Source organism: Gavialis gangeticus, unplaced genomic scaffold (assembly GCF_001723915.1).
Source record: "Gavialis gangeticus isolate Ggan-Ray unplaced genomic scaffold, GavGan_comp1, whole genome shotgun sequence".
In the NCBI taxonomy this organism is placed as follows: domain Eukaryota; kingdom Metazoa; phylum Chordata; order Crocodylia; family Gavialidae; genus Gavialis; species Gavialis gangeticus.
Window position 1 is genome coordinate 153,857,237 of NW_017728992.1, and position 22,186 is coordinate 153,879,422.

At 44.3% G+C, this 22,186-nt stretch overlaps 1 protein-coding gene across 3 annotated transcripts in view; it reads right to left on the bottom strand.

Annotated features, from left to right (window-relative positions):
• TRIQK (triple QxxK/R motif containing) overlaps positions 1 to 22,186 on the bottom strand; it is a 112,545-nt gene that overhangs the window by 15,522 nt on the left and 74,837 nt on the right. For all 3 annotated transcript variants that reach the window (XR_002099543.1, XR_002099544.1, XM_019527923.1), the window contains one exon: positions 11,287 to 11,372. Coding sequence is in view for 1 of the 3 variants with exons in the window: in XM_019527923.1 (XP_019383468.1) it covers positions 11,287 to 11,372 (86 nt within the window). In the remaining 2 variants the exon portion in view is untranslated. The remainder of the gene's footprint in view (positions 1 to 11,286; positions 11,373 to 22,186) is intronic.

Consider the following 22,186-nt stretch of genomic DNA (forward strand, 5'->3'; position numbering starts at 1 on the left):
CCAACCCCATACTCAGGATCAAGGTCTAAATTCAGCACCTGGGACAAGAAACAAGGGTCAAGAGTGAAGAAAGAAATCAAGACACAGGCTGAGATATAGGCATCAAGGGCAACAGTCATAACCCAAGCTAAAGGTCAGGAACAAGGAACTAAAGGTGGAAACAGATGTCATCTGACATCTCATTTGTGCTGCCATAAATTGTTTTATGGCAGCACTAATGCTGAGCAAATAGATGGTGGTACCCTTTGTTGCACCACATGAAAGGGAAATTAGTGGTACAACAAAGGATTGCTGCTTTATTGTGGCAGACATCTATTGCCACTGTGGTAGAAAAGTGCACTCTCCTGCCACCTCTAGCAGGGGCTCTGGTGGCTTGAGGAGTCTGTGCTCTGCATCTGGCTGGGCAGAGAAAAACCCTGCTTTCCCTGCTTAGTCAGACCTGTCTCTGGTGATCACCAGGGATCCGGGTTTTCTGTTTCCCATGGAAAAACGGAGAAAACCATGGTTTTCCTGGTTTTATCAAAGAAAACACAGATTTTCTCTTTTAGGAGAGAAACCCATAGATTTCTCCCTTTTGCAAAGAGCTCTGCAGGCTGGCAAAGTTCCAGCCCGCAAGAGCTGTTTGCAAAATGGGGTAGGAAAGCCCCAACTCTGCCTGGAGAAGGCGGAGGGAGAGGGGGAAGAGCAGAGCCTGTGGCTTTTAGTCGGTCGCAAGGCTTAGGTTAGGCCCACTTTCCTTCTGGAGCCTGTGAACTGGTAAGTGGAGCTTGCAGGGGGCTGGGGGGTTGTGGGGTAGGGCTGAAGTGGAAGCTGGCTGGGGGCTGAGGAAGCGGGGTAGTGTTGGGGAAAAACATGAAGTGCATGCCTGGTGCCTCCATGTGCGGCTTCCCTTAAGGGCTCCTAGGGCTGCTTTGGTTTCACGTGCCCCTGGCTGGGCACTCCGGCTGCAAGCGGGGAGGTGTTGGGGAAATACCCAGCTGGGAAGTGCCCAGCTGGCTCCACATCTCCCCGCTCACAGCCAGTGCGTCCAGTATGGGGCATGTGAAACCGAAGTGGCTCGGGCAGCCCTTAAGGGAAGCTGCACATAGAGATGCTGGCTGGGAGCGGGGAGATGTGGAGCTGTCTGGGCACTCCGTATTGTTCACTCTCAGAGGGCAGGGGGGACTCGCACCCCCAGATCTGTGTGAGGGGCAGGCTACGGGCTCAAGCTGCCACCCTGCTTCCCTCCCATGGGGCCACTGTAGCCCTGCAGACATGACCCAGCTCAGCTGGGAACAGTGGGGCTGCACCAGGATCTCCTTGCGCCCCTGCTGTCCTGGCATTGCGCCTCCTGCACCTGCCACAAAGTGGCGGAGCCCTGTGCTGCTTTCCTCAGTGCAGCCCCATGTGCAGAAGGCGCATCACCAGGGCAGGCCGGGGTGAGCAGCCGCTATGAGACCCCTGCGCGGTTCCTCTGTACCCAGCCATGCTGAGTTGTAAGGAGGGGAGCAGGGCAGCAGACTGCTATTAAAGGCTCCCCACAGCCCTGCCAGCAGCAGATTGCTGCCCTGCTCCCCTCCCCATGAACCGGCGCAGCTGGAGACAGAGGAGTTGCATGGGGATCTCATAGCGTTTGCTCACTCTGCGCTGCCCCGGTGATGCGCCTTCTGCACATGGGGCTGCACTGAGGGAAGCGGCGCAGGGCTCCGTCACTCAAATCAGTGGCAGGTGCAGGAGGCACATTGCCAGGACAGCAGCGGGGGCCAGGAGATCCCCATGTGGCCCCGCTCCATGCCAGGTTGTGTCTGTGGGGCTACAGTGGCCCTGCAGGACAGAACCAGGGTGGGAGCTTGAGCCCTCAGCTTGTTCCCCACACAGATCTGGGGGGCATGGGTCCCCCTTGCCCCCAGGAGTGTGCGTGGCTGCCAGGAGCCAGCCTCGCCCTTGCCCAAGCCAGCAGCTGGCAACAGTGGAGGAGCCAGCTCTGTGTTCCTGCAGCAGCTACCTTTTGTTGGGGGCAGGGAGCTATTGACCTGGATCCCTGGCCCCATAGCCCTGGCAACTGGGGGTCCCCTCCAGCAGGGCAAGGGCACAGGGGCTGTGGGTGGGAGGCAAGGGGCACAAGCAGGGCTGGGGAGGCTGTGGGGGAAAGTGAGGGGCACCAGCAGGGGTGTGGGGGGCCTTTAATTTTAATCATGGATTTGGGGGGTTTTATCAGAGAATTCACAATTTTTTAGCATGGAAAACCAGGCTCCCTGGTGATCGCCAAGGACAGGTCTGGCTGAGTAGGGAAAGCAGGGAGATCACATCGCCCCTTGTTTTACGCCATCAAGCATGGGACAAGAGGCAACACATGTTGCACCCAATGAAGTGGAACAGCTGTGCTGCGAGATGTCATGGCACAGATGATCCCACTCATTTGGTATTTTTAGCCTACAGTCTCAAGACCTTAGACTAACAACCTTGTTACACCTTATGCTATGAGCTGGACAAATGTTAATTGGCTTAGTGGAGCAACCACACCTTAAGGCAAAAAACCACCTCTGGTTACCTTTCACCTGTACAACTGTGACTTGTTACTAGAGGCTTGGTGAGCTGGGGCAGGATTAGGAGCTAGAGGGAGGACCAGTTTGCTGCTCTTGCAGGGCAGAGTGAGCACTGCAGTCTTGGAGCACTCATGGTGCCTCCCGCCGCTGCCTGGACCAGCTCACTGCTTGAGCTCTGAGGGCCCCAATTCTTTTTTTTTCCTGAGCCCACCCGCTGAGCCACCTGTGCCCAGGCTGCCCATTTGCTGGGTGCCACCTGAGCTCTGAAAAGGTTCAGACCCCTTGGAGCTCCCAGGACTTAGACACATGCCTCGGTGGGGCCATGCTGACTCAGGGCAGAGCTCAGTGGCTGCAATGTGGCAGATTGAGGCTGGCTCCCACTGACCCTGCACTCTGCCGGGCTTTGCAGGGACCAGTTTCCAGCTCCCCCTGCCTGGCTCATCCAGCACAGCTGAGGTTGGCAGGCACCAGAAGTCCTGGGCAGGGGTAGCAGGTGGTTGACTCTGGGCATGGAGACTGGGGTGCAGCCCGGCCTGTCTGGACTGGGGCTGCACAGAGCAGGTGGGAGGCTGCACTGCTCACAGCCACCTCCCTAGCTCGGTGGGGGTGGAAAGTCTCATCCCTGTACCACCCCCTCCCCCCAGCTGTTCCCAGACTGCTGGGCCTGAGCAGAGAGAGCTTGCTTCATGGCTGTGGTGCCAGTTCTGCCTGGCAGGAGCAGAGCCAGTCCTGCCCCTGGCTCCTAGTCCTGGTCTGGGAACTTGCCAGATTTAGAAGGGACTACGTCATCCTGGGATGCTGGAGGACTTCAGCTTGGGCAGAATAGATGTGGAGTGGCCATACCTTAACAGAACAGGAGCAAAATTAGGTGGACCAGAGATAATCCTGCCCTGTAGTGGCATAACTTTAAGCCAAATAACAAGTGCTTTTACAGTTAAAAGGTGTTAATGTGCAGCCAATCCAGAAGAGCTCCAGAAGCTCCAGAAGCCACCTAAAACTACCATGTAACAAAGCCCTAAGGTCTAAGCCTTGAAGTTGCAACTGTACACTTCAGTCCTGACCAGCCAGAGGACAACTGCATGTTCTCTGCTAAATACCTGAGCTACTGCTCCCACATCCAATGATTACCACATCCCAGCAGAGACAGCTTATTAATCTGGTGAATGCTCATAGGACTCAACTGTGGAGAACTCTGGCCCAGACTAACTGCTACTATAACCCATTCATGCTGACACTCTTTGCTGCTGTCATTTGCCATTTTCCTTCCTTCACAGGTTCCATACCGTTTTTACCACTGCCATCAATGTTACATGAACTTGCTGGTGCGGTAGTACAGCGAGACGAAATTCCAGAAACAAAGTCAATGGCAAGTCCTTACCTAATGTCTTTCTTACTGAAACAGTTCATTAGTAGATCCCTTTTCTTACTGAAACAGTTCATTAGTAGATCCCTTTCTGCTGCTAGCACACAGAGATTCCTCCTCTTACTGAAGGAAGAAATACACAACCTTTAACTTTCTCTCAAGTATTTCATAAGGCAAAGGTCCTTCCTTTTTAGGTGGTCCTTTCGGGGCTTTCTACATGTTGCACACATTAACCTAGCTAACACAATGTGACTCTCTTACAATGTTTGATTTTAAAAGAAATTAAAAGACCAAGTATTGCACAATGAAAACAGTGTGGTCACCCTGGTTGAACTAACTTTTGATATTTATTAGTCCTTGGTTGTTTCTCTGACATTATCAACGTGGATAAAATCACTCATTGGGGAAATTAAAAGTACTAAATGGCAGTGACTGAAAGAAACTTTGTTACTTTAAATCTTATATTAAAATGACAAAGCAATCAAACTTTGACAAGATAAGCTAATTAGTATGCTAACAATGAAATGTAAGGCACCTCCAGGGAATGTTCTGAAAAATTTTGTGTAATTTGCAGGGGCTTTATGCTTTATTTTTACCAAGCAAATACTGAAAGCTTTCTGAATGAAATACACCTGTGGTGGAACTCCATTAACTTCATGGACAGCTTTGCTGTTATGTTGTCCTCTCTACTTCCTTCTTCCCATGTTGTGCTCCATTTCTTTATTTGCTCTTTTCTCTTCTCATATGTGTAGACTATAAAGTCTTTAGGGCAGGGACTTTTTTTGTTATATAACTGAAAAGTGTCTAGAACAGGTCCTGCGCTTTGATCAGGGCCTCTACATCTATGGCAATACATCTTACTATACTAATTAAATGCGTGTTAGACCACAGATAGATTTGTCCCTGCAGCAGGGGCTGGTATACAGGGGCTGGTACACAGCCCCTGCTAGATCCCCATGAGACTGGCGGCACTGGCAGGTAATGCACCCGGCAGGGTTTGGGTGAACCATGCTTCCCCGGAGCAACAGAGAAGAGCTCTGAGGGGAAAAGTGCCTGGTGGGTTCCAAGAAAGCTGCATTTCCCCAGCATACTGGAGAAGAGCTCTGTGGGGGAAAGTGCCCAGCAAGGTCTGGGTGTACTGAGCTTCCCCGGCATGCCAGTGAAGAGACCCTTCAGGAAACTGGAGCAGCATGCTGGCTCCAGAGCTGGGGGAACATGTGCCCCACAGGAGCTCGCGCTGACTGGCCCAGGAGAAAGCCCAGGCTTTTTAAAGGGTGATGCTGAGAGAAGCATGGCATCTGGCACCTGGCATCTTCAGGAGCAAAGGTGGTGCAGCAGGAGGAAGACCTGAAGTATCACAGACGCAGCCAGCCGAACCCTTGTGGGATACCAGGATCCAGCAACCATGAGTGACTGACCCACCTGATGCGTCCAGTGAGATAACTGGTGCCGGACAGCAGGGTAGTGGTGGGTGGCCCCACAAGCTGGAGGGCAGAGGATACGCAGAGGGAGTTCCCCAGGAGAGGGACAACCAAGCCCAGTGGAGAAGAGGGCAAAAGCAGAACATCTTAGCTTCAAGGGACCCCTGAATTAACCCAGACAAAGGATGGATTTGTCTGAAGGACTGAGTAAATAGTCACCAGGTTCGAACCAGCTGAAGGGAGCTGAGCTGAACCTTCGAATCCAGAGGCTCAGGGTTTTCTTTATAGCCTTCTGGAGTACTTACCATAAGCAAAGTGGGTGAGAGCTTGTTTTTTTGTTTTTATTTAGTACTCCTGAGTGAGGGATAGACCATAGGGGAAAGGAAGATCCCCTGTGCATTTGAGTTACAGCTTATTTGGTCCTAATCTGTACACCTGGACCCTATAAACTGTTTAGTTAAGAAACCTGGGGACCAGCGGATAGAGATTTCACCATGCAAGACCTATCAATCCAGGGAGAAACACCAAACGCAGACCCTCACGAGAGAGAAGTCAGAGGCTGTAACAAGGGGAGGGCAAGAAAGGGGAGAAGAAAGACGATCACAGATTAGAACAGAATATCTGAACTTGAAGGAAGAGACCTATCTTAAGGACAGGGACAATAACAAGTAACCAAACTGAGTCAGGGAGGAATAGAGATCCAGTGATTCCACATACTGTCAACAGAACATTACGACTCATCACCTGAGAGGAAAGGGGAAGGGTGTAGCAGTGGTGGAGCCCTGTGGAAGACCGGTTTCTTGTCAGGCGGATCAACTCACATGATACCATCTATCTTCCCAGAGATTATCACAACAAAAAGGTGCAGCAGACAAGAGGGACGGAAGATGAGGCAGAGGTACTGGTGATCATAACTGGACACAGGGAGGCGAGGGGACACACACACCCACAGTCCCTATCATATTTCTGTTACCTCTGGAAAACGGTATATACCGCACCCCTTTTTGCAGCATCAGGTAAATAAAATACTAGTAAAATACATGTAAGAATGGCAATAATCCTGCGTATGTCCAGGACTATTTACTATATTGTCTGCTAACTGTCTGCTATATTGGCAATTACCTTGTAATTTAGTATATTAGTTATTTTTAATACAAACTATGCGACTGATCTTACCCTCACTGAAGTCAATGGCAAGCCGGGCCCATATTTTCAACAAATAGGACCCTATTATTAAGACAGACAAACTGTTACTGATAACAATTTACTAATAAAAAATTTTTATTAATGCAGAGGTAAGGTTGCCTGGTGATGCCTCAAGGCCTTCTAGCATGCAGACCGCAATTTTACAGAGTTCAGTTGACAAACATCATCTGAGATGGTTTAGACATGAATAATCCTGCCTTGAGCAGGGGTGTGGAATAGGTGACCTCCCGAAATCCCTTCCAAATTATTGTTCCATGTTTTCTATTCTCAGGCCCCCTGAAAATAAGATAATGAAGAGTGCAGATATCGTGAATCCTAGAAGTGCACAGTTACAGTACATGCCAACCCAGAAGGTAACCTTAACTTTGGCCTCTGAAGCTGGCAATAGATAGGTTCAGTAGGGGCACTGCCACAATAAGTACCAGTGGGCATGTCCACACTAGGCATTTACTGAGGAGCTGAATAATTGGCTCTGCAGTAAAGTGTCATCATTTACAGGTGCAGCCCTATAGGCCACAATAAACTAATAAATGCCGCCGCAGGATACTACTTGTCAACACAAGTGCTATGCTATGGTGGCATTATTTAGTGCACCAAAACACATGCAGACACTGGCAGGGCTGGCTCTGGCATGAGGGTGGTTCAGTGTGAGAGCTGCCTGCAAGCTAGCCCTGCACTTGAGCACTTTCATGCCCCAGCTACCCCCTCCACATCACGTTGAGCCAGGTTGTAAAAGCCACAGACTGCTAGGCTGACCCCCAGAGCCACTCTGCCAGTTAGGGTTGCTCTGACCCAGCTCAACGTGCTGCAGTCTCAGGTGCTTGTGTAAACGTGGTGCCTGGGAGCAAGAAACTCTGGAGCAGACTGTGCCGGAGTCTATTCAGTTGCATTACTTGCATGTGTAGATGCGACCAGTGGGTACACATAATTAATTTACTGTGGCGCATGCGTAGAGTGATGCTTCACTGCAGAGCTACTTGGTCAGCTCTGCAGTCAAGTGCATGTGTAGATGCACTCAGAGAGTTCAATAACCATATACATCCCAAGTTATTCAGAAAAGATGGAAGTATCTGAAAGATGTGTTAAGAATGAAGCAAGAATATCTGCCATAGCTAGCATATGTGAGTCTGACCACAGGAATACTTTTCTAAATAATATTTAGAGAGGGAAAACGTATGAGATTTAACAGCAAGAAGGATGTGCACAGGGGACCCCAGGAGAGACAGGGATATAGAAGCCTTCCTTGTACCCAAGCAGTGTTTGATAGCAAAGGAGGGGTTCAAATTCAGACACAAGCATATGCTCCAGCTGCATTCACTACACTAGGCATAGCTGAAATAAATGGATGAAGGATTAGCTGGAGCACCTTGGAGGAGCTGTCACTGTGAGATGAGAGGTACAATAGTACCTTAAGACCTCAGCTATGCCTCATTTCATTGCTGAGTTCTGTAAACTTGTCAGTAGCAGTGTACAGGAGTCTTATTTTATGGCAATGTCAACCATCTCATGAAAGTACTATAACATTTAGTAAGCTAGGGGCAGTTTGATCGAGTGGACTCAGTCTGAGTGCAGGCTAGACACAGGTTGTTCCCATTTGCTGTGCAGAACAGAAATGCGTTTGCTTTAACAAAGAGGGAATGTTGCGCTTCGGGCAAGGACCAGTGTGATTCTGTTCAATCTTGACCCCTTCTCTCATCCTAGTTAAGAAAAACTGTGGCAAATGGGACATTTATAGGAAAATGATAAGTTAAAGAGCACAGATGGTGCCACGTCCCTTCCTCCACAGCTATATCACTGAAGAGGGAAATGTCCAACTTTCCTACCCACTCAGTTCTTGTTATCAGCATTTCTGAGCAGCCAGTGAACAGGGTGAGAGATTATAATCAGTGCATGGAGGTTCAGAGCATAGTTTAAGACCCAGGCATATACAAAAAGCCAGAACTACTAAATGATTTGGTAAAACTTTGATTTTAGACCGGAGGGGATGGGAAGGCAGGTGGCAACAAGACATATCTTGAGAATACTGTGCTCATATTATTGTAAATCCCAGAAGGGAGCAATGTATACTACATTATATGTTTTCCATAGGTATCAACATTTCACAACTACTGCTCATAGGAATATCTGTATCTTTATTTTTCCTGTGTCCTTCTCAAGTAAGAATGAGGAAATAAACAGAAAAAAGAAGGTAAAAATACATTTACTTTTAAAAGAAATTTAATAAAACAAAGATAAAAATCTCCCAAATGGGATGCATAACAAAATGTCCAAACAGAGCATCACTTTTAAAAAGTCATATCATTGAAGTAAAAAAATAGAGTATAATTTATCAAGAAGGGAAAAACATAGAACTCAAAAGGTTAATAGCTGATCTTTTAAACAAAAAAGGCAATCTACTTTTTCTCATTAAAAACTGACACACAGCACTAACTGAGGAGATTATGTTGTGAAAACATACTGCATCGCACGGTAATGCTTGATCGAGATCAGCAATCAGGAGCAAAAAGAAAGCACTGTTTCGTGATTATAATAGCAAATTCTGGAAGACAACCAAATACATCATCTGGCAGCTCAACAGCTGTTACAGCTTGGTAGTAATACCTTGGCATTTGCTATAAGCTATAACTTGAAAAATTGATTTCTCATCTGCCAGAAACAGGAAAATGTTCTCTTTTTAACATTTCTGAAATTTCTTTCACAAGTAGAACTAGGTTTTTGAGCATTTTTATTGTGCATCTCTCTCAGTCTAGCTGCCAAGTTAATTTTATATTAATTTATTTTGATTCAAAAATAAATTTGGAGAAATAATACTGGACATTATTTAAATAAACAGTATATGGTTAGCCAAATTCCATCATAATAGTATGCTGGGTAGTTAATAGTATAGTACATTGTATTTGTGCTTTGCATTAATATTTACTGTCCTGACTATTTCATCAAATTATACTTTACACATACTTCAAAGTAGGAAGTTTTTAAAATTATTTGAAGTCTAATGGCTTAACTTTCCTTGATGGTTTGTTGGTAGTAGAGTCAGTCATTTCCCATGCTGAAGACACAGTAGAATAGGAAATTATTTTGGGTGGAGGGCCTCTTACCAAGTTTTGACAAGCTGTTGAGGGCCACATTGGTAGCCCCTCCCCTTATCACATACCCCGCCCCCGGTCATCATCTTGTGACCAGAAGTCCCACCCCCTAATCCCCAACCTTTGCCACTAGAAGTCCCTCCCCTTACCCCTGGAAATACTCCTTTCAACAAGGGGTTTTGCCATCTCAGAACCAGAAAAATACCAAATTATATTCTAAAAACTGAATATCTACAACATTCATTAATTTGATTTCAAAAAATATTTTTGTCCTGATTTACATGTGTTTGTGTAGTGTACATAGAGGTGATTGCACAATAACTTAAAATGAAGTCTTACTCTTGAATATTGTGAGAGGGTGGGGGACATGGGTATAGGTTTGTGAGGAGCTGTTAATGTGTGGGTATGTGGGGTGTGAGTGTAGGGTGAGGGAGCATGTGTGCGTGCATGTGGATATGTGGGGTATGGGGTTTGCAAGGGGCTGTGTGTGGGGGGAGGGTGGCTGAGGTGTGAGGGCGTGTAGGTGTGGGGGTCTGCACGTATGGCAGTGAGAGGGGGATGTGGGTGCATGTGTATGGTGGGGTGTGTGTGTGGGACTCGCCCTATGAACACACACACACACACACATTGCCTCTCTCCCTCCCTCACTGCACACACACAGACACATACACACACTCTCTCCCTCCCTCATTGTGCGTGTGTGCGCGCGCGCGCACACACACACACACACACACATTGCCTCTCGCCCTCCCTCACTGCACACACACAGACACATACACACACTCTCTCCCTCCCTCATTGTGCGTGGGTGCGCGCGCGCGCACACACACACACACACACACACACACACACCCTCCTGCCCCTGGCTCTTGGGTACCAGCGTGGCCCCCATGCTCCTGCGGTCTAGTGATGCAGCCAGGAGCAATGTGGTGCTGGAGTAGCCGGCTAGCGTTCAGGGAAGCAGTGAAATGCAGAGACTTCTGGTTGAGGGGGCAGGAGTGGGAGGGGGCTGAGGTGGCGAAGGGCTGAGCTGGCCTTGCTGGTGAATCCTGCTGGCTTCTCCTAGGTCCTACTGCCCTGGCTCCTGTCATCTTTGACAAGCAGCCAGGAACAGATAAATATACATTTTCTAAAATTTTAGAGGCCCTGCATGCCGAACAGAATGAAATGATGAGTCAGACCTGGCCCATGGCCTATATTTTGCCCACCCCTGCAGCAGAAGGAAGTAGCATGAATAGAAGGAACTCACGCACTGAAATTTACCAAGTCTAACAATAATGACTTTAAACAACTCCTGGACCCACTGGCAGGAGCAAAGCAGCACCTTATGGCCTTTTTTACAGTGTAAACTTCTTCAAACTGTTTCTTTTGTCTATAAAATAAGTATTTTAAAAAATCCTACTTCTAAATATACAGTATTTTAATAGCACCTTTAAATGCAAGCATGATGCCTAACAAAGGCATGGACTATTTACAGTCATTTACAGTTTCAGTTATTTTAGTTATAAGAGAGTTAAGTAAAAACAATCTTCATAAATATTTCAGTTTCTGGCATTCCGCTTAGGTTTGAAGTGTCATATACAACCTCTCTTGCAAATCAATAATCATGCAGAACATCTAAGGGAAAAAGAAATTCAACTTCTACAGAAAGTTGGAGCAAGCTTTCAAAAAAGACATCTATCTACCTTTATGCCCATTGCGGTTTTCTTGGCCTCTGCTTTTAATCTTGTTGCTCGTAACATTGGTTTGGTTTTCTTATAATCTTGTTTTCCTAGGGTAGAAAAAAAGATACTGTAAATTATGCACTGAAGATACAATTCTATATCTATAGTTATTTTAATTCAGTGGCAGATGTACAATTTTGAAAAAGGGCTGTATTACAAGAATGTGGACCAATAGCAGAAATAACAGAACTTTAAAACAAACAGCAACAAACATTTAAGGAAGCAACCTAAATCTGTTACATGAGGGAAGTACCAAAATACAAATTATAGTAGCTTTCCAATGGTATGTTATTTACCAAGCTAAGTAACTTAGTAAATACCAGTTCAGTGAACAACAGGTAGCAAGTCTGTAGATTAAAGCTGGGTGTAAACCAGTGATTCTCAACCAGGGTGCCATGGCACCCTCAGTGCCTTGAGAGCCTTTCAAAGGTGCCATGAGGTGCCATGCATTGTTAATGCTGTAAAGTGTCCAAGCATGATTCACAAGATAAACCCAGAGATTTCAATTAGGAATCCACAGAATTAAAAACATTCTGACCTGTTGCAGTCTGAGTTCTTTGCAACAGAAGGATTATTCTGTTGTTTTTCTGTAGTCAAAAAAAGAGTACAAGCTGGCATTTTTTCAGGAGTGCCTCAAGTCTAATTAAGGTGTGCCTTGAGCCAAAGGAGGGTTGCCTCAAGTTTAAAAAGGTTGCGAACCACAGGTGTAAACTGTACACTTTAAAGTCTTAAATGAAGTTTGACTTAAAAAAGCAAACCAATGGGAACTTTTTGCTCACCAGCTCTAATACATGTGTACTATATATAACACATAACAGTGTAGCTTGGTATGAATGCTTTAGGATTGTGAATTCAGAACATGATTCACAAATTGCAAAACCCAGACAGTTGTGCAGGGTAGTCCAAATGAGTGCTAATAAAACCATAATACTACTTCCTACCATCTATGTCACGTGTTGCAGAAAATATGAATTTAGGTATATTTTAGAAAGATTTGAAAAATGGTATAGTGACTACTTCTGGCAACCACCAGCCTCTAAAGCCAAGTGCCTTAGTTACTGTGAGTTCCCCTGAAACAGGTTCACAGGAGGGCACAAAAATCTCGAAAAATGGTTTACACAAAGGGTTGGCAACATGTGTTAGGTTATTCTGGCCCATGGCTTATAAAAGTTGCTGGCCCAACCTCAACAGCTACTGTCTACTTAAAAATGTCATATCAAATCAAATATACTCTAGGTCAGGAGTTGCTGCACTGCCCCTTGCCACAGGCTCCCCTAGCACTGAAGGCTGTGCCACGCTGAACTGCCTCACCCTCTGGGGTGGGAAAGCATAAACCAAAAGGAAGAAGGAGCCCAGAGACCCCAGGTGCTTCTGTAGCCAGAGCAATAGGGGGAGCGATGGCCGGGGGCGGGAGGGGGGGAAGCTACAATTTAACCCCTTGCAGGCTGCAAGCATCCTTCAGGTCACCAATTGGACAGCCCTCCAAACCATCAATGAAGATGCTGAATAGTACAGGACCTGGGACAGACACCTGGAGAAATCCATTTGATACTTCCTCTCAATCTGACATTGAGCCAATGGTGACTACTTTTTGAGCATGATGGTCCAACCAATTATATATCCACCTTAGAGTATTTTCATGTATTTTGTATTCCCTTAGCTTATTAATAAGAATGTCATGGGAGACAGTCTTGCTAAAATCAAGGTATTTAAGGTATTGTCCTATTCACAGAGCCCTTGTCCTTCTCACAGAAATAAATCGGGTTAGTCAGCCATGATTTGCTCTTGACGCATCTGTCAAGAGAAAATCCCACTTGGGCACTTAGAAATAGAGTCTTTGATGACCTGCTCCATGATCTTTCTGGAAGTCAGACTGACTGGTGTGTAATTCTCTGGATTCTTCTTCTCTTTCTTAAAAATGGGTATTATACTTGCCCTTTTCCAGTTATGCAGGACCTCACCTGACTTCCACATTCTTTCAAAGATTGTAGTAACTGGCTCTGAAATTACTTCAGCCGATTTCTTGAGTACTCTACAATGTATCCCATTCAACCCTAATGATTTGAAAACAGCTTCTACTTCTCAAATGAATGCTCTAACAAGGAATTAGTACTCTAACCACTGGTTCAATGGATAAAAGATGTATGCCAACGCTGCTGGTCAGTTAGGGATTAGGCATTGAGACATACAAATGAAAGACTGACTAATGTTCAGCCTGAGTCAGGTACCTAAGCACTTTGATAGGTGGTAGAAGTTCAGACACATCTCTGCACTTAGCATTTCGTATTTTTCCCTGTACGTATCTCCAGCTTTGCAATTTGTCCTTTTAAGGTGCTTATCCTTCCCTGTTCTGAGTATGGACCCAGTTAAATTGGATCACGGTGGGTGTCTATGTATCTGGCTGTATGTGACAGGATGGTTGCACAGGCTTGTTCACTTTGCTCTATGGGCTGCTGCCACTGCCTAGATCTCCATGAGCACAGCTGCCCAATCCAGCCCCGCCTGGTCTGCTACAGATCCTAAAGGATACAGTTAACCAGCTCTGCATTATCTCACTCAGGGCTACCACTCAGTGGCTGGCTCTAAATAAGTTGGGGATTGCCAACCAGATCCTCCCCCACATGCTTGATCTCTGCTCCCCAATATGACAACCCCAACAGATGCCCCTTGGCCTGTCCCTCCTTCCAGGTCTTGTGTGTCCTGTTGCCCAATCCTTTGCCCTTCTGATGCCCTTCAGCACCCCCCCTGCACCATTTGGGAAGCTGAGTGTGCAGCCCAGAACCTTGTCCCTGCCAGCTAGGCAGCCCTTGGGGATATGTCTTCTGTTTGGACACTCCCAGGCATGTCTATGGGCTCTTGAGAGGACAGAATTTGAAGGAGAGCAGAGGCTGTGAGAAGTAGGCGTAGGGGCAGAGGCTGTGGGGGGACAGAGAGCAGGTGCAGGTGACTGAGACACAGGAGCTGCAGGGGGGTCAGTCTGCAGTGGGCATGAGCGGTGGGGAGACAGGAATCAAGGGGGATGCTTGTCCCCCCACAGCTCCCTTCCCCCTCTACTGCATGACCCCCTGCTGCTGCTTTTCCCACTGCAGTAGCAGGGGTAATTAATTTAAAATAACTCTCCAATAATTAGATTATATACATAGAAAATTATAACTCATTTATAAGTTTTCCATATACAGAATCCAATTATTGGAGGGTTATCTTAAATTCAAAAGTAATCTTGGATTTGGGTAAATATGGAATTTATACTATGTCTATATTAGTTTTTGAAATACAGTGGTACTAAATTCTAAAAGTTACAGAAAAGTGCCTTGAATCTCAAAAGGTTGAGAACCAGTACTCTAAAACCTTTAAAGTTAGTAGACTTTCCATTGACATCATGCTCTATGTACTGACATACATATGAGAGGGGGAGAGAAAAAAGCATCTATGAGGTAAATGCCTGATCAGGGAGAAATAATGATAAATGCTCGTATTTTTTACATTCCGTTCTAGTACACACATGCATGCTGTTAATGCTCCTGTACTACAGTTCTGAACTCCAATATTTAAAGCAGAAAAATCTGGTCAAATGATGGCTTGTTTATAGCTCTCATCACTGCATATTTGAACATTTTTAATCCTATCTCAAAAATTATGCCTACTAATTGTCTGCATCTAAAACTTTCAAACATTCACATGCAGAATTTTGTTTATAGTCAACAATCAAATTTTAAGGAATTTTAGGGCCCGCTTCAAACTTTGGGCTTTAAGGTGCTTGTGACAGAATTTTACCCGAGCAGAGTAAAATAACTGTATTAAAGAATCTAAGGAACAACCCAAAATATTATGTCAGCAACAAAATGGACTTCCTCCCTTTGAAATATTATAATAATATTGTTTGCTCTCCAATCGCTATGGATTGGTCAACATTTCCATTATAAATCGCAGGAGCTAAAAACTCATAAAAATTCACTCCGGAGTGAAATCTGGCATAAAAGTATCCCAGCTTGGAACAGATTTTTTGTTGTTTGGAGCCAATTTTCAATAAAGTGATGCAGCTGTTCTAACTTACTTCTGAAAAAAACTATAGAAATCTATTCATTTGAGATTTTTTAAGCACTAAAAATATCTCTCTCTTAAAAAAATAGAAAACTGGCAAGTTTCAGCTCTGATGATTCAAATTCCTTGTCTTCAGTGGTAAACAAGACAGGACAACCAACAGAATGACCTAAATTCAAAAAGACTGCTCTTCCAGTGATGCAGTAGAATTAGGTAATGAACAGTATATAGTTTTGAAAGAGCAAAATGAATCAGAATCAACTCACATCCCATTAGCTTCTGAACCCCCCTGTTCCTGGACATTCCTCTCTAAGAGTAAATTGTGAGGGTGATCAATATTGATGTAAATATTGCACATGGAAGGTAGAAACCCTAAATAAAGTTCTAAGACTGAATCTGTCCTTACTAGGAATATTTCTGTTACTCTTTCCATCAAATACAAATAGGCTGGTACTATTTATTTCAATAATGAGGTTATTGCTATGGCTGTATTGTAGTTACACAGACAATGCTTCCAGATTTATTTTAAAGTTGATATGAACAACTAAAAACACATATATAACAAATAGGCTATTTTAATAAAGATTCTGTAGCTGGTAATCCTCCAAAGATGTGCACCTGTCATTAATTTACTATTCTCCTTCCTAAGTGCAATAGCCCCCATACAAACCATGTTGAAGAAGTCTGTATGCACCAAGTGCAAAAGTTAAAAAAGGGAATCTGTTGAGTCCTTTGTACTGAAAACCAGATTCTGCAATTGTAGTAAAAGATTTTACATATTAGAACATTCGAAGGCCCTAGGAAAGACATCATCGCTAAAAGTCTAGAAAGAACTATGAAATGCAAAGTTCCTGACACACAAACACTGAGTTACCATCTGTAGCACCAAACACAGATAACTTCTGTAGGTTCTTTTGGGCCTACACTTCCAATAGGTTGAATACATGTTTATACACTTCTAATTCCTTCCAATATCATTTTGCTCTTCCTGCAATTTCTTTCCACATATATAGCTGTCAGAGTTATCAACTGAAGCTGTTTTTAGTTCCCAGGAAGTGACCGTCAAAGCCTATTAAGGTAGACTCATCATACAAAGCCCCATTCATCTGTCTTATCCAATGTCTATTCAAGTCAGATACCAAATTTTCCCGAGGGAATATAAACAGGCAAGGAAAAGCAGCAGTGAGGATGGAGTTGGAATACTTCCAGACCAAATTTGACTTTCTGCAGGCATATCTACATGTGCTTTTACACCAGCTTAAATTAACTGCAGTAAATTACTGAGCAGTAAGCAGGACTAGGCCGGCGTCTACACACGCAAACGTTAAAAAGCATTAATGCTGTGTGAGGTCTGACTTGGGGCGAAAGTTAGTCTACAGTCAGTCCACACAGTGCTACTATGCAGTAAGCAGTAAGGTGTCTATCCATGCATTACTGAGCAGTAACTAATCAGGTGTAAATCTGATACCTGCATCATGCAGGTATCAAATTTATGCTCAAGTACGAATAAGTCACCATATTAGTGTGCAATACGGGTGGGCACATGTCTACATGTCTAGTAATTTTGGTTACTGCGCAGTAAAGGCACATGAGCAGACGCGCTCTGTATTGTTTAAACTAAACCCTCTCCTCCCTTCCACCACTTTTCTATCATCACCATACTTCATCGCTTCTCCCATGCTCAAAACACTGGCTGCCAGCAAAACGTGCTGGTTCGCATTCTAATTTGGTCGTACTCTACCTAAAATGTCCCTACCCTGCAAATATGTGTATAGGCAGCCACCGGCTTCTGAGTTTTTAATTCTTCTCTTTTCCTCCTTGCTTTTGCCTTTGTTAGACTTCACAATTATTTATTTACAAACTTTCCAAAATCCATTGTTTTCTTTCCATTTTTAAGACTAAGGCATTAGTTTGGGATGTTCTTTCTTGAAACTTTAGTCATTTTCTTTCTTGATTACAGTGGTCTCTTTCTGCTGACATCTCACATCTTTCCAATCCACCTAAACGTTAGTTACTAAGATTATCTACCTTTCCAAGTCTGTTCTTGCATTTCTCTTCTGTATTTCTAAAGCTCACCAGACCTTCACCTTAGCTTACATGTCTTTCCTCCTCTTCCCTTGCTGCCTTTGGTCTGTGCACAATCTTTTTTGTTTCAAATCAGTGAAACAGCTACCAGCTTCTGATTTGCACTCTGTGCACAAGTATAAATTTTGCTTTATGAATTTTTGTGTGTGGATCAAAAGGCTGCTTTCAGTATTTGCCAATTAGAAAATGAACATGATAAAGGTGACGTTTTTAAATTTCTGTCACAAAATATAGTTACATTGTGAAAAATCCCAAAGATTCTCCACCAAAACAAATGCTAGGCTTTCACATAATATGTATCATGAGATTGTCTCTTCCCTTGTTACTAATATTAAGATCCTATTGATTTTAGTGGAACTATTGAGATGTTTACTATTCGTGAGAAAACATAAGGCCTCATATGGTTTTTTATTAAATAAACTTAATAATAGATTAGACTCACTATTCTGATTATTTAATCCTAGGGTTTCATGCCATGACACAATGATTGATACAAAACCTAAATATTAAGGATTAATTGAAGAAGTTCATTAAGTTTTGAAAGCCACTCTTCTTTTGTCACCCAAGATACTATCTCACTAACATGAATGGCAACATATTTTTCCAGTGATCATAAGGACTGTATTATAGCACGATCCAGAATGTACTGCACTGAGAACAATATTCGGAGAAAGTCAATTACATATGAAAGAGAGTTCATTTGTTAGAGGAAGCTACTACTTAAAATACAACTTGGCCAAACTTTATAGATGTGAAGAAAGGAAAAGGAAATCAATATTTCCTCTTTCAAATAAGCCAATGTTTTAACTATAGTTTATTACCATGATTGAATAACAGATGAAAGAGTGCCTAGCTGCTTTTCAATTCATCAGGCTTAACCAGAAACAGGGCTGCATCTTTGCCCTTTGTTGATATTGCTGTCCAAGCTTATTATCATATGAATATCTGGTTATTGTTTTATAAATGTTCACATTTCAGAAGCTCCCTGCTTTCTTTTCTCTCAGTAGACTTTATAATATCCACCTTCATTATCATCATATGGCAGTGCTGCTCTTCGCCTGCATTTGCTACTTTAAAAATTAATGCACTGCTATTTTCTGACTACTGTACTGCGTAAGCTGCTTATGAGTGCATTATGCTATCAAGCAAGCACATGCAGACAAGCTTCCTAAAATGTTATTCTTTCAATGAAAATACAGCTGGTTCTGCTTCAAAGGCACTTCTTTTCACCTGCAAATGGACTTGCTCCTACACTTATTCCTCAATTCATTGTCTTTTATTTGTGTCTGCAAATCTTTAATTGCCTTTAATTAGAAAAAAGTAAATTCAGTGCTTTAATCTTGCAAATACATTCAATCATAATTCTGTCTGGGATGAATACCAAGTTCTATTCACTGACTGATCTTTATAACAAAGGTATATAAATTTATTGTCCGTTTATACAGACCACCCCAATTAAGTCACGATGGAAAAGCAAATAGATAAGAGTCAAAATATTTGAAATGAGAAATGTGCAATCTAAATTTAATTACTCAGATGAATTATTTGAAGACGAGTTATTTACAGCATGCCAAAAAACTGACAGATAGTAAAAGTTGCTAATCAACATTACAGATTTAAAATTCCTTTCAACACTTTTAGTCTAATTTGTAACAACCAAGAAACGGCTGTTCTGCTTTTTTTTGTGCTGGTATTACAATTATAACCAAAACAGCAATAAAATTTCTTCCACATCATAGCAATTCATTTAATACATTTTAAATTTGTTATTTAAAATATAATCAAACCTCAAATAATAATTAACTTCTAGCTGGTTACTTATTTAGCTTTTAAATTGTCGCAATATATGCTTAATCCTGTGCATCAGGATTAGTAAGTATTTGGTGGGCAATTAAAAACATTAACTAATTTACGGGCAGAATGTGATAACCCTTACCCTCACACAAAAACATTCCCACAAGGACTTTGCTCCAAGTCAATGGCATTATTGTTTATTTGTATTATTAAAGCACCTATAACCCCAGTCAGATACCAGGACTCCACTGTACAAGCAGAATAAACTTCCCCCAAAAAACTGTCACCAATTTGAGTAGAGATTCAACAATTTGTTTTCAAGTGTGTGATATTATTTCTTTTGCTCCTGCCTCTCTACCTCAGCACTAGAAGCAGGAGAAATGTTTGATCTGGTTGACAAGGTATGAGGGTCCTGAAAAAGAGGGCAAAAGTCTCAGTCATGTTGAAGTTCTTCCCTCCAGGATTCCCCTAACTGAGACCACACAGGAAGGTTATAGTTAGAAGAAGGGCGCAGGAAGAGAAGTGGTTCCTTCATCAGCTCGTACTGACCATTGGTCAATCTGGGGAAAGGGAGAAAAGAGGTAACCACCTGGGCACATCTCTACACACAATTAATATGCCTGAATTTCCTGTGAAGAAAATTCAGGCTCATTAAAGCACTCCTGGGCATACATCTACACATACGCCCCTGTCAGAAGCAAATTTGTTTCTAATAGAAGCAGTCTGGTCCAGGGCTCCTCCTGCCCCGCCCCCCTTGGCTCTGCCTCCTGTAGCAGCTGGGGGAAGGGATGGGGGGGGGGGACTTCAGGCTCCTCTAGGTTCTAGCCCCGGGCTGGAAGGAGGCATGGGGGCCAGGCCTGGGCTCTGGGAAGTGTGGGGGAGGTGGAGCTGACTGGAAGCAGGAGACAGCTTCCAGTGGCACAGAGCTCACAACTGCAGTCCAGCCCGGAGTGATGCCTTGTGCCTGAGCATGGGGGTAAGCAGCTCTGAAAGTGAGGGGGAAACACAGGAGGGAAGCAGCACCAGGGACCAGCACTGCTTCTCCCTTGCATCTCTACCCATGGTCCCAGTGCTGCTTCCCCCTCTCGTCTCTCCCCTGGTCCCTGGTGCGGCTTACCCCACTTCCCCCTGGTCCCGGCGCTGTTCAGCTCCCAGCTTCCCGCAGGCATGGGTGGGGAGTGGGAGCCGACTGAGCCAGCACCAGGGCTGAGGGGATAGGGCAGCTCTCTGTCCCCTCATTCCTGCTGCTGCCTGCGCAGCGCAAACCCCAGTCAGCTTCCGCTCCCTGCCTGTGCCTGGGGGGATCTGGGAGCTCCCCTGTCCCTCATCCCCACCCCCGCCCCAGTACTGCTCAGCTTCCAGGTCCTGTGGCGAGCCAGGAGCTGAGCAGTGTCAGAGCTGCAGACAACTCCCCCTCCCGCCACCCACTGCTGCCTAGGCTGACTGGGAGCAAATCGCTTCCTATCGGTGTCTACACGTGTGCTACTGCGTAGTAGCTAATGCACCATTAATTTAGTACCTGTATTTGCTGGTACTAGCAAATGGCTCATTGGCCTAATTTACTGCTCAGTAAATCCAGTGCACATGAAGACACTGATGATTTACTGCACATTAAACTAATCTAATGCACAGTAAAGCATCTCATGTAGACACACCTCCTGTGTACCACTTCTACCTTCTTTACGGTAAGGCCTACCCACATGCGCAGCCACCCTGTTGTGGTTGCTCACCTGCCATAAAATGAAGGCAGTATTTGAATGGTATTTCCAAGATGCTGTAGGTCCTGTGCAGTTGAAAGATTGAGAGGTACAGCCCTCAGAGACAAATATGAGGAAGAGACCTGGGCATGGCCAATGGACCCTATTAGCACATAGGGAGCCTTTGCAAACTGAGGTATGTACAAATCACAGCCTCTACTGTGGCTATAACTGGCATACATATATTTAAGCTAACTTTTAACAAGCTAGCCCAGTTAATGGTAACAGTGTGGCGATCACAGCTTGGAACTCGAACTCGGCAAACGCTGCAGGATTCTCCAGAGAAGCTGAGTAAATACTCAGGAGGTTAGCTGCACTAGACTTTGTGTTACCATCTGTTGCGGTACCTAAGCTTAGGTATGCCTACACTATACTACACTGAAGACATACCCTAAGTTACCTGAGTATATCTTCTTTCTCTCTAATAGGGTAAAAGGGAGAAATTGACCTGAAGGGAGCTGATCTTGAATATTATTTATTTGGGACAATGCATTCAACACCTCCCCAGACAAAAGACCATGCATGATGTTTTCCAGATGGTGGGGAAGGGTTGGCTGCTTTCCTCAATTAAAGTTGATTTCATAAAGTTGCAGTACAATGCTTTGAATTCGTGTGTGTGTGTGTGTGTGTGTGCGCGCGCGCACGCGCCTCTCTTAAAAAGAGTGTACAGAATGCTCTTGCAAAGAATTTTTTTCCAACTTCTTAGTTGGTCTAATAAAAGATACCACATGTACCCAAAGAAGCTTGCCTATGTCCTTAGACCAACATAGTTACAACCAAAAACCCTGTACAAATTCCTCTGGAATTTAACATAATTTGAACAAATAATATCCAAATATAACTACATTGCAGCAGAACACTTTAATAGGTCCCATAAACAGCAAACCAGACAACTCCAAGCCTTCAGTCAACCTCCACTCCAAGCTTCTAATCAACCTCCACATTATAACTCATTTTTGAATGCTTGGGATAGGGATTGTGAAGCATGCCCTAAAATGCCTCATGTCTGGATTATTGAACAGCAAGGAGGGGAGAGAGTTCCAAATTTATGGAACCCTCACAAAGAATAACTTGAGGCAGCCCCTTTTCATAGATAATAGTAAAGCTTCTGCTGATGTCAACTGTTGATAGTTTGGTATGAGAAAAGAGATGGTTTCTCAGGCTGGTAGATACTAAGCTACTTG